Consider the following 12,400-nt stretch of genomic DNA (forward strand, 5'->3'; position numbering starts at 1 on the left):
TACCGCAGCAGCGGGCAGGGACCTCCCGCCTCTAGCCGGCGCTGTGGGGCTGCAAGGCCCGGCCTGGGGCTCGCTGCTGCACTGGTCAGGCGCCCGAGCCCCTGCCGCGAGGCCAGCCCGCGCCTCCCCGGAGCCCGGCCATGCTGGCGGCGCGTCTGCTGCGGGCGGCCCCGAGCGGGCTCGCCTCCCTGCACGGCTCCGCCCGCCGCCTGCGCGGGGCCCGGGTGGCCGTGGTGAGTAAGGGCCGGCCCGGGGGGTCAGCGCCGGTTGCAAACAGCCCTGGGCTGCGGGCGGGGGGCGAGCTGGGGAGCGCAGCCCATGCTGGGGGAGGCGTTTTCCACGTGGGGAGCTCCAGGGAGCTGCGCAGACCCCCTCCCCGCGCGCCCTGGGCGGGTTACAGCCCCAAGATGAAAGTCTCTCACTGCCTGCTTCCGTACCTGTGTCCTCTGCCTGGCCTGGGCTGTGGCGGGCTTAGTTGCGTCCTTTGATCTTGCTCTGCAGCTGGTGACCCAGCTGGAATCTTTGAGATTAGCAGAGATTATTTGATGTTTAACTTTATTTTATTTAATCTGGTCTATGACATAGTTTGACTTTTTGTACACACATTTCAGACCAAACTGTACATTGGGTTCACTTCTGCAGTCTAATTTGCATAGGGCCTAAGGAAAGATAAATTAGTGGAGGTGGTAAAGACTAATGAAGTGAATAATGTCAAAAGCTATTTGGTACTTAATAGTTGCAAGGAATCCATGATAAATAAGGTTAAAATTGGAGAACATCTAGGAGCTAGCTACCTAAATATTAACAGGGTTGAAATGATGTCTGTAGCAGAAATAATAATCAGAAAAGCAGAGTACGAAGGAACTGGGAATTAAAATAGGCTGGAATTCAGTCCCAAATGGGAAAATCAACAGTGGTAAGTATTTAAGGTACAATTGGGAAGGTTATGGGCAAAATGCATTCCAATAATACCTTAAATGCTAAGCAAGCAACCAAAAGCAGTGTGCTGGTGTGGGGAAATACAGAACCGCATACAAGGGAACCAGAGGGCATTAAAATTACAAGAGAAACTGGGAAAGAGGAAACTGGACAGGTTGTAAAAATAAAATCTAAAGAAGTAAATTGTACAGAGCATCTTAAATAACAAGAAGTTTTAAATATATATAAAATATGCATGCAGTGGATAACTGATAAAGCACCCACTAAGCTGATTAAAAATGAGGGGAGCGCTTGGGTTAAGAAAGTTGAGTTCTTAAAGGGACACTGCCAATTGGAAACCTAGTCACTGTTTAAAGCATGAATTTAAAATAGTTTCAGGAACTGCAAAGGCTCTTGGAATTTTTTGTGTCTTTACAGTCACAATTTCCCTATTTTTAAAATCTATCTCTCTCTCTTTTTTTGTTGCTGTCTAAAAGACCCACACAAACAGGGAAAACTGACTATATACCCAGTGTGTCAAATGCACAAAGTAAGCAAACTGCAGAAATTGGGGAACATTATTTTCTCTAATCTCCTTCAGTTCCATTGTTCTTCAGTAATAGCCAGGATAGATTCAGACATGGGAGGACACACTTGGCTAACAGTTTGGGGTTATCTGAAAGCACTATCCCATGGCTAATAAGGGAAATTCAGTTGAGCTATTTAGTGTACTTAGATTTTAAAAAATGACTTAGCCATTAATCTCTGATATGGATCCTAAGAATAAGAGTCATGTAACAGGTAAAATAGAGTGTCATAAATTCTGACTTTTGAGGTGCGCCTTCTAACTCCCTTCTGTTTTAATGAAAAGTTTACGTATGCATCAGTCTGAATATAGTCCATTATATGTAAGATCACCCTCCTTACATATCTTAGGAGCATGAGAGCTCATAATATTATTTTTAGCCACTTTTGTGACTACCATCACATTTTAAAACTATGTGTCAGTTTTTCAAGTCTGAGAAAAATGCAAAATACTTTTTGCTTTTCAACTCAGTAGTAAATGCTGAGCCATTTGCCTGAATCAGAACAAGCTACTATAAATAGGACATCCCAGTTCTCGTGTAACCCATCAGTACTGAGGCCACTATCTGTTTTGTTTGATAAGGTTGCAGCTGCAATTGCTTTATCCCCAAATGCTTGTGCAAGACCCCTAAAATACATATTTTGTCTGAAATATTGTGCTGATTTTCTCTTTGCAGGTCTTGTCTGGATGTGGTGTGTATGATGGTACGGAAATCCATGAGGCCTCAGCGTAAGCAGCTTTGCCTTATTGCAGAGTCCAGAAATGTATTCTTCACATGATTAGAGCATTTTATTCTAATTAATTAATTTCCAGTTTCCCAGGGCTGTCGGTACTCCCCTGGAAGAGCCTTGATGGTGTGTGGTTTTCTTCCAGAGTTCGTTCTTTCCATACACCATGAAAATCTACCACTTTGTCTCAGCTTTATGGTTCTCCTTAAGTTCTCATATTGCATGCTTCCCGATGAGAAGTGGGCAGACTCCATCACCACCACATACTAAGCCAGAGCAATGAGCTATTGGTAGACAATCCTCTCCCAAGAGCAAGCTGCTGCTCTAGCATTTCCAGCTCAGGAAGCATGACCACAGACTTCACTTATTTCCTAATCACCTTTCTGGGCCAAGTTCTAGTGCCAGGATTGTTAATGTTCAGACTGAATTTGACCTATCACACTGTACACCAGATAATGAGACATTGATCTTAATGTATTTTCGTGAGACTTTTGGACTCTTCTTACAGTTCTGAAGGAAGACTGTACTGGTTTCTCTAACAAGAGTAAATAACGCAGCAATCAAAGGGGTTTAAGTACCATCTGCAGCTCATCTAGTTTTCCACTTCACTTCCCCCCTTGACAGGCTATAATAAATGCCCTATAGAGTGCTGCCGAAGCTTTTCCTGTCTTGCTCCTCCCCTTACCAGTAATGGAATCTGTCTGTACCTCTCTCCTCCCCACTGCACCCCCCTCCCATTACTGCACAGTTGGCTCAGCAGAGGAACACGTGTGCTGAAGGCAGAGCTGGGGGCAGAACTGGGAATGGTAGAGGAGCTGGGCTAGATGGTGCTCCCTCCCACTCCCCGTGGGCATTGGCCCAGGCCCTGCTGCATGCACCCCCCTGAATGTTCCTCTGCACCCCCTTAGGGGGGTGCACCCCACAGTTTGGGAACCACTATCCTATACATTCTCTAAAAACTGACACTTTGCGGTCATTTTGTATGCTACTTTGTCAGTGCTGTTTTCCAAAACGTAATCTATTTCTGGTAGGACTCAGAGCCAGATAAAAACCTGCTCTAATTGGCTCCTTAAGACTCCCTCTCTTCTAAGGCTTTCATCATATTTGTACCTATTTTATAGCATTTTGGTTCACCTGAGTCGTGGGGGAGCTGAAGTTCAGATGTATGCCCCAGATATTCCTCAGATGCACGTTATTGACCACAGCAAAGGGCAACCAGCTGAGGCTGAATCAAGGTAAGAGCTACAGTTAATTTGCAGAAGATGACTCCTGCTTCTTGAGCTTGTGCCACAGGGATGTGCTGCAGAAGTTATGCCCTATGCTAAATATTTACTAGTAGCAATTTTCCCGAAGTGTTTAACATTATGCCAACTAATATTTTGTATGTGAGAAAAACTTAGATTCTTTGTCTTTTGGCTGCTACCTAAAACCTTATCCCACTTCTTGCTCATGGGTACTGTATATTCCAGTTCTATTTCAGAAGCAGCTGTAGCTCTAGTTATTCAGGGTCATTATTTTCGGCTCTTCAAAAATAACACCCTTCTCTTACATAGTTTCACCACACTTGTGCATGCACTGGCTTCATTACTCTTATTGCTTTATTTGTTGTTCTTCAAGAAATGTTTTAGTGGAATCATCAAGGATTGCTCGTGGTAAAATCACAGACCTGGCTAAACTTAGTACAAAGGACTATGATGCTGTGATATTCCCTGGTGGATTCGGAGCTGCTAAAAACCTGTGAGTGCCAAGCTAAGTAAAGTGATACAGAAATCCTTTATGCATAATTCAGACAGTAATAGTAGGAAACAGTGGTCTTTTTACAAAATATGTTAGTTTACATAGTCTACCTCAGTGCTTCTCAACCAGGGGCATGCAGAGGTCTTCCAGGGGCACATCAACTAATCTAGAAATTTGCCTAGTTTTACGGCAGGCTACATAAAAAGCACTAGCGAAGTTGGTACAAACTAAAATTTCATACAGACAATGACTTATTTATACTGCACTATATACTGTACACTGAAATGAAAGTACAATGTTTATATTCCAGTTGATTTATGTTATAATTAGTGCTGTCGATTAATTGCAGATAACTCACGCGATTAACTCAAAAAAATTAATCTCAGTTAAAAAAAATTAATCGCGATTAATCGCGGTTTTAATCACACTGTTAAATAGAATACCAATTGAAATGTATTAAATATTTTGGATGTTTATCTACATTTTCATATATATTGTATTCTGTGTCATCATTGTAAAACTTCAGAGCCTACAAGTCCACTCAGTCCTTCTACTTGTTCAGCCAGATGCTAAGACAAATAAGTTTCTTTATATTTACAGGAGATAATTCTGCCCTCTCCTTATTTACAATGTCACCAGAAAGTGAGAACAGGCATTTGCATGGCACTTTTGTAGCTGCCATTGCAAGGTATTTATGTGACAGATATGCTAAACATTCTTATACTCCTTCATGCTTTGGCCACCTTTCCAGAGGACATTCTTCCATGCTAATGAAGCTTGTTAAAAAAATAATGCATTAATTACATTTGTAACTGAACTCCTTGGGAGAAAATTATGTCCCCTGCTCTGTTTTACCCACATTCTGCCATATATTTCATGTTATAGCAGTCTCAGATGATGACTCAGCACATGTTGTTCACGTTAAGAACACTTTCAATGCAGATTTTACAGAACATAAAGAAGATACCAATGTGAGATTTCTAAAGATAACTATAGCACTTGACCCAAGGTTTAAGAATCTGAAGTACCTTCCAAGATCTGAGAGGGACGAGGTGTGGAACATGCTTTCAGAAGTCTTAAAAGAGAAACACTCCGATGCGGAAACTACAGAACCCAAACCACCAAAGAAGAAAATGAATCTTCTGCTGATGGCATCTGACTCAGATAATGAAAATGAACATGCATCGGTCCGCACTGCTTTGGATTGTTATCGAGCAGAAATCATCATCAGCATGGACACACATCCTCTGGAATGGTGATTGAAGCACGAAGGGATTTATGAATCTTTAGCACATCTGGCATGTAAATATCTTGTGACGGCAGCTACAACAGTGCCATGTGAACGCCTGTCCTCACTTGCAGGTGACGTAAACAAGAAGCCGGCAGCATTATCTCCTGCAAATTTAAACAAACTTGTTTGTCTGAATGATTGGCTGAACAGGAAGTAGGACTGAGTGGACTTGCAGGGTCTAAAATTTTACATTGTTTTATTTTTGAATGCAAGGGCTTTTGTACATAATTCTACATTTGTAAGTTCAACTTTCATGATAAAGAGCTTGAACTACAGTACAGGTATTAGTTGAATTGTTAATATTTTATTTGTACAGTGCAAATATTTGTAATTAAAAATACTCATATAAAGTGAGCACTGTACACTTTGTACTCTGTGTTGTAATTGAAATCAATATATTTGAAAATGTAGAAAACGTCCAAAAATATTAAAATAGTATTCTATTGTTAACAGTGCGATTAATCCCAATTAATTTTTTAATCACTTGACAGCCCCAGTTATAATTATATGTTAAAAAGGAGAAAGTAAGCAATTTTTCATAAAGTAGTAGTGTGTTGTGACATTTTTGTATTTTTATGACTGATTTTGTAAGCAAGTAGTTTTTAAGTGAGGAGAAACTTGAGGGTACACAAGACAAATTTGGACTCCTGAAAGAGGTACAGTAGTTGGAAAAGGTTGAGAGCCATTGGAGCTAAGGAAGACTTCTTTCAAATTGTTTGGGGATTCCCATAGAATAACATTTTCAGTGCTGCACATGGATGGGTGGGTGGGGGTTTCCCTACGTGATTATTCTTATTGTTAGAATGGCATTTTGTAATCTGCAAATTCCACACTGAAAAATTTCCCACCCAAACTAGGCAGCAGTTCTAGTGCTTAAACACCACATTAAAAAAAAAAAAAAAAACAACAAAAAAAAACAACTTTCCTTTCTCTGTGGTGGTGGTTTTTGGGGCATGATGGAGGGACGTGAAGATTATAAAACTTTTAATTTTAGATCATCTCCAGTATCTTTCTCTTTCTGCCTGAGTCTATAGAAAGTATTGGGATAATATTAAACTAATCACTAAATAATTTCCCTTCAAAAAGTTCATGGATTAGCCTAGTGAAACCCCCATGTGTCTTGTGACCAATTAATCGTCTTGTCCTCTGATTCTTTTGAGAAATTTGAGTGTATTTTTTTTAACCATCTGTCCTGGATGGTTTAGCCGCAACAAATCCTGCATCTTGGCAGAGGGGTAGACTAGATGACCCTTGTGGTCCGTTCTAACCCTGTGGTTCTGTGATTCTATGAAATGGCTTCTTCTAGGATGTTCCTTGATATGTTGTCATAAGAAATTATTGTTCTGTTCTGGTAATGATCTGAAAATCTGTTAGCTTTGCTGTACTGTTTCTGCAAAATGTTAGAAGGCTGATTTGGTAACACTTAGTACTTAGTTAAAATTAAGATTTGTGGTTTATAATTTGTTACTTGATGCAGTGAAGAGTTCATGTCCACTTTCCATTTTTGACGTCCATTGAGAGCTGCTCTGAGTGTGTACATATAAAGTCATAGCATTATACTGAGGTGTTAATGAAAGCCTCTTGTTGTGGCAGTTCCACCTTTGCTGTGGATGGGAAGGATTGCAAAGTGAATGGAGAGGTTGAACGTGTCCTGAAGGAGTTCCACAAAGCTGGAAAACCCATTGGGTATGTACATTCTAGGTGCATTGGGTATGGTACATTTAGAGGAGCAATTAAAAGTACTGTTGTGTAGTTTGATAATTTATATGAAAGCAGAGATAAAGCAAATTCTAGATAAGTTGGAGGATGTTAGTTTTTGAGCTAGAAAAAATGTATTCAGCCTTGCATTTATTACTGGTTAATTTAAAAAAAAAAAATTCTTCTTTCAAGAAAGAGAAGTCCAGCTAAGAAAATGTTTACCTTCCTTGCCAGGAAAAGCCTGATAATGTTTGTGTAAGCCGGTCGTGTCGGGGCTCGTCCCTCTCAGGCATGGCGGGGAGCCAGGGCGCCTCCTAGCACGCCGCAGTCCGGGTAGGCTTAGCCCCTCCACAGGTGTTGAGGGGGGTACAGGGTCTGCAAACAAGGTAGAGCCCCGGCCCTCTAGCTGGGGTCGGGCCTCTCAAAGTAAATAAGCCCCAGCCCTTGGGCAGGGCGGGGCAGTAGCAGTTCAAGCCCAGGCCTCTAGCAGGGGCTGAGCAAACACAGTATCAGCCCAGGCCCTTGGCAGGGCGGGGCAGTAAAAGTTCTAGTTAGCCCTGGCCCTTTGGATCAGGGCAGAGCAGTGGCAAAGCCAAAGGGGCCCAGCCCTTGGTCCGGGCGGGGCACCAAACACAAGTCTAGTTAGCTCTGGCCCTCTGGATCAGGACAGAGCAGTGGCAATAGGCGGGAAGAGGGGGAGTCGGTTACGGGTGGCAGGGGAACGCAGGCCCTCCCACTCCACTGCGTTCCAGCCCGGGGCCCTAGCAGCGGTCAAGACCCGCTACAGTCAGTGGGGATCCTGGCCGCAACACACTGACATGGGTTCGGGCTCTTCAGGAGCCAGACCAGGGTCGGCTACCCCCGGGCCACTTTCAACCTCCCCCTCTCTGGGTACCTGGTCCTTGCCGGTGTCGTCTGGGGGGTCCCAGACCATGGGCTCCTCCGGGTACCGGTCGTGGGGAAGCTCAGGCCACTCCTCGGGGTTTCGGGCACACGGCAGGTCAGACCAACGTTCCTCCGGGTACCGGGTCTGAGGCAAGTCCAGCCAGTGCTCCTCTGGGTAGTGGGCGCGGGGCAGGTTCTGGCCAGCGCTCCTCTGGATAGTGGGAGCAGGGCAGGTCCGGCCAGCGTTCCTCTGGGTAGTGGGCGCGGGGCAGGTCAGGCCAGCGCTCCTCTGGGTGGTGGGCGTGGGGCAGGCTGGGCCCGGCGGGAGCCCGGGCACCAGCGTCTGTCCTCTCCGGCAGCCTGCTCCCAACTGAGCGCTGGGGCCGGGCTTTTATACTTCCTGTCCCGCCCCTTGACTTCCGGGGGGCGGGGACAGGGAGTGCTGCCTCTGCCCACTGAGGCACCTGCTCTGGCTCGTTCTTCTCAGGCGCAGCGGGGAGCCAGGGCGCCTCCTTACAGTTTGAAAGAAATTACCTTTTCATGTTTTACATTATGATCTTTAAATACATATGCATTTGAATCTTCATAATTATAATTAATCCTTTTAATTAGTAATCTCATTGGAGCAACGTTTTCTATTTTTCTTGTAGCCTGTGCTGCATTTCACCAGTGTTGGCTGCAAAAGTACTCTCTGGTGCTGAAGTTACTGTGGGACATGAAGAAGAGGAAGGTGGGAAATGGCCTTATGCCGGAACTGCAGGAGCCATTAAAGCACTGGGAGGAAAACACTATGTAAAAGAAGTAACTATATCCTTTCCAATTAATAATCAGTGACCACGTGTTGAGGGACACTGCTATTCTTAATGTATAAATCAGCACAGTTGCAAAAATATACTGAGTCGATGCTTAACTGTTGATAGTCTGTTAGCACTGTACTGTAGTATGATACATGTGGACTAGGCAACATTATTCCCATTGATTTATCAGGTTAATAGTGTGACTGAATCCTTACACATGGTGCTCAGTTGTTGCCTGAAAATTCCTCTGGCACAGCCAGTACCGCAGTTAAGTCAGAAGTGCTATACATAATGGCCTACAAGTACAATCTATCCATGGGAAAGGACCTCATAACTAGTCAGTTTTGTTTGAAATTCATTTCTTCCTTTTTCCAAAAGTCTAAAGCAGTGACCAAGACCTCTTTACCCTGAAGCATTAACGTCTAAGCAAGGAGTTTCCTATCTTTTCATGTAATCTTTAGTGCTCTTTTCCCCATTGATGCAATACTGGTATTTCTGACAAAATAAGTAGAACATCTCCATTCCGAGGCTACAACGATGACCACTTTTACATTCCTTGGGGGTTGGGGAAGATATTTTTTGAAGATGTAGGTGGTGGTGGTTCATTCTACAGACAGCATCTTCTAATACTAGGTTGGCTGTGGTTTCCTTAACTCTCTTCCACGAAGCTCATGTAGACGTGAACAACAAGATGGTTACTACCCCAGCGTTTATGTGTGAAACGGAATTACATCACATCTTCGATGGTATTGGGGCCATGGTAAAGGGTGTACTGAAATTAACAGGCAAATGAAGTGACTATCTGTAATAATAGTAGTAAGTTTTAGGAAGTTAAGAGTATAATACCAGAAATATCATGCATCAGTGGAAACGTATTTCCCCTGCTTGCCCCTTTAGCACTTTTATAAACCCAGACATAAAGCTGACAGTCTGATTCCCAGCTCTGTTCAGATATTGCAAAAATGTTTGCTATATAAATGCATTGATTTCCAAGCACATCCTCACAAAAGGGCCTGCTGACTGGCTCTTTGAGTAAAGGTAATGCATCCTGTAACCTTAATAATTCTTTGGACTTGGACAATTGGTGAGGGTTGTATGAGAATTTTCTGAGACCAGCCAGCATACTATTCCAACAGAAAAAAACCTCCATTCCTTCGAAAAATACTGGGACGCACATAAAAACTGAATGACGTGAATACTGTGGAGTCAGACTATTTGGAGCAGCACTCGGTGCAGTGAAACTGAGCATAGGGCTGGATTGCTTTGTAGATTTCACAGTTCTGTTTTCAGAGGCTGCATGGTGTGGTTGAAATGCACTAGTTTAAATTGCTATTGCAAGGAGTAGATACAGCTGCTATAGGATTGACTGCCATTCAGAGGTGGGGAGTGAAGTGACTGCTGTTCTTTCTGAGGAAAGCTATGTTAAAATGTGTCCCTGGCTAGTCTAGCTGCCTTCCATTTAAACAGCTATTGTATTTGTTTCTCTGTGTGTGTCAGTCTGAACTTTTGGCATTGAGAGAGTGCTGGGATTTGGAGACAGAGAAATTTAAGAGGACTGAACCATAGAGACACACTTACCCGTGTGTTTCAAGCAAGGCAGCAGTAGTTTGCTGCGAATGCAGTCATTTCTTATGTCCATGAGGTAAAAGTCAGCATCAGCTTTGATGTAGCCTAATGGAAACAGTCATTTCTATGCCTCATGGTTAACTCAACATTAATTAAAACATTGTGTTGCACAGCCCTCCTTTCCATATTCTTTTCATGTTTTTTTTTTCTGTTTTAAAAGGTGTACTTTTCCAAATACGAATAAATCTGTGTGTCAACAGCAGGACACACCTTACTATAAATGCCCTAGCATTTTGAAGACTCTCTCCTAATTTAACTGCGCAATAGGCCTTTTATATCTAAAAGAGGGCTTGACACAAAGAAAAAGTATCAGCGACAGTGCCTTCTACATTTTAAAGATATCTTCCACGTGAACGTAGTTACTTGCCTAGCAATGGGCAGCAGACTGACTCCAGTGCTATTACCACCTTCCCCTTTCCAGACTAACAGCGCTCCTTCCATAAAAATACAATCAAATGTAAGAAGAATAAGGTATAAATCACTTAAATGTTGTCCAGCTATTTTCTTTTCCATTTTCCCGCATATCTCTTTTAATCATAGAATATGTGCATTTAAAGGAGCCTTTAGTGATTCATAGAGTCCAACAATCTTCAGCATTTCCATCTCTTTCCTAATTTTTGTTTATTTGCTTATTTTTATTTCTCTTCCTGCCTCATTAACTTTTTTCTTTATAGGCCAGCATAGCATTCTGTTTCTTGTATTCTCTTTGAGCTCCAAGTTGTCTGTCTTTCTCTCTATTCACAGAAAAATGTCAACATAACAGAACTTTTGTGCTCCATGGGCACCAGCTTTTCACATAGAAGTACCATGTTCCAAATACATTTGCCCTGTGTTTTTTAATCAACAGGAATTTTAAGACATGTACACAGTTGTTTTTCAAGAGTCTCAATTCTTTTGCTCCTATTAGGACGATGATCTTAAAAGGTTAAAACATGGATTTTGAGGATGTTTTTGCCAGCACATAGTCTGCTAATTTGTTTACTCTGTGATGTAATGATATCAATATACATTGTTCTGCTTATTGGTGCTTTTCTTATCCAGACTTCGGGCCTGCTGTCCCTGTTAAGAAAACCAAACTAGTTTTGATGTGGCTACAGAATTTTTGTGTGTGTGGTTTTAGTACTACAGTAAAACACTGTACATAAAGTTAACAAAAATGTCATGTATGAGATGTTCCAGGGAATGAATATATTATAGTGAGTGTTTCAGTTAAAGGTGGTTCTTGTAAATTTAAACTAATGAGCTTCATTTAGATTCTGATGTGGTCCAATTGTGTGATAGCGCATTGTGGTATAAATACTATCTATGCCCTTGACTGGAAAGCGGTGGGTATTTAAGAAGATGCTTTTCCTTTGTAAAAAAAGATGGTTCTGTTTGAAAAACTGTGTTCTTAACCTTGTTTAATCAATGCTCCTGTAAAAAAGAAAAATACTCTTATGGAAGAGATTTTTTCTCTATTAGAGCATTTTTTTAAAAATACAAAACATTTTTGTTTGGTACAAGTCCAGCGTGAGCTGAGGTTTTGTAATTGCACCACAAGCATATTCACTATTTCCGTTGATCACCTTAATAGTTAAAACTGTGAGCTTCAATGGTATCCTCTCTTGTAGAGGTTCTCAGGAAGCTAAAAACAAGAACTGTATACAAATTATATTAAGTGTGTTTGGGTGGAGGTTAGTAAACTTCATGTTGCTCGTGATTTGTTACAATGCTGGGTTTGTGTGTGCAGAAATTGTAAGCTATCAAAGGAGCAAGAATAGAAGTGTAAGACATTGTTTTCATGTAGCTGACTACAAATAAAGGCTGCTTCCATATGTTTCTCTTATAAATTTATTTATGAATCAGCTTCTCTTTTTCAGATATAGGGTTATCTTAGTGGGGAGAAGGCAGGGTTTGAACCTTATTGAGGGTATGAAATGTTCTAACTTTCTTTAAAAGTTGAGTCAGTGGGAAAGCTCTAGAAGAAGGGGCTGTATAAAAGGAATTTTGTAAGCACCATTCTTAAATGTGCAGGAATTAAAAAAGAGTAGTATATAAACAGCACTGCAAAATGTACAGTACTTTGCCTGTCGATGGTAGTGAACTCCTAGGATTAGTGAGAACTCCTACACTCTGTGATAGCTGTTCTATCTTC

The 12,400-nt window shown here is 42.0% G+C and overlaps 1 protein-coding gene across 1 annotated transcript; it reads left to right on the forward strand.

Moving 5' to 3' along the window:
* The first annotated feature begins 125 nt into the window (after positions 1–125).
* On the forward strand, positions 126–12,082 carry GATD3 (glutamine amidotransferase class 1 domain containing 3). The gene is made up of 6 exons (XM_050936728.1): positions 126–233; positions 2,181–2,233; positions 3,354–3,467; positions 3,850–3,969; positions 6,854–6,946; positions 8,494–12,082. The coding sequence occupies exons 1-6, from the start codon at positions 141–143 to the stop codon at positions 8,675–8,677; spliced, it is 657 nt and encodes a 218-aa protein (XP_050792685.1). The 5' UTR covers positions 126–140; the 3' UTR covers positions 8,678–12,082.
* The last annotated feature ends 318 nt before the right edge of the window (positions 12,083–12,400 follow it).

This window comes from Gopherus flavomarginatus, chromosome 1 (assembly GCF_025201925.1).
Source record: "Gopherus flavomarginatus isolate rGopFla2 chromosome 1, rGopFla2.mat.asm, whole genome shotgun sequence".
Classification (NCBI taxonomy): domain Eukaryota; kingdom Metazoa; phylum Chordata; order Testudines; family Testudinidae; genus Gopherus; species Gopherus flavomarginatus.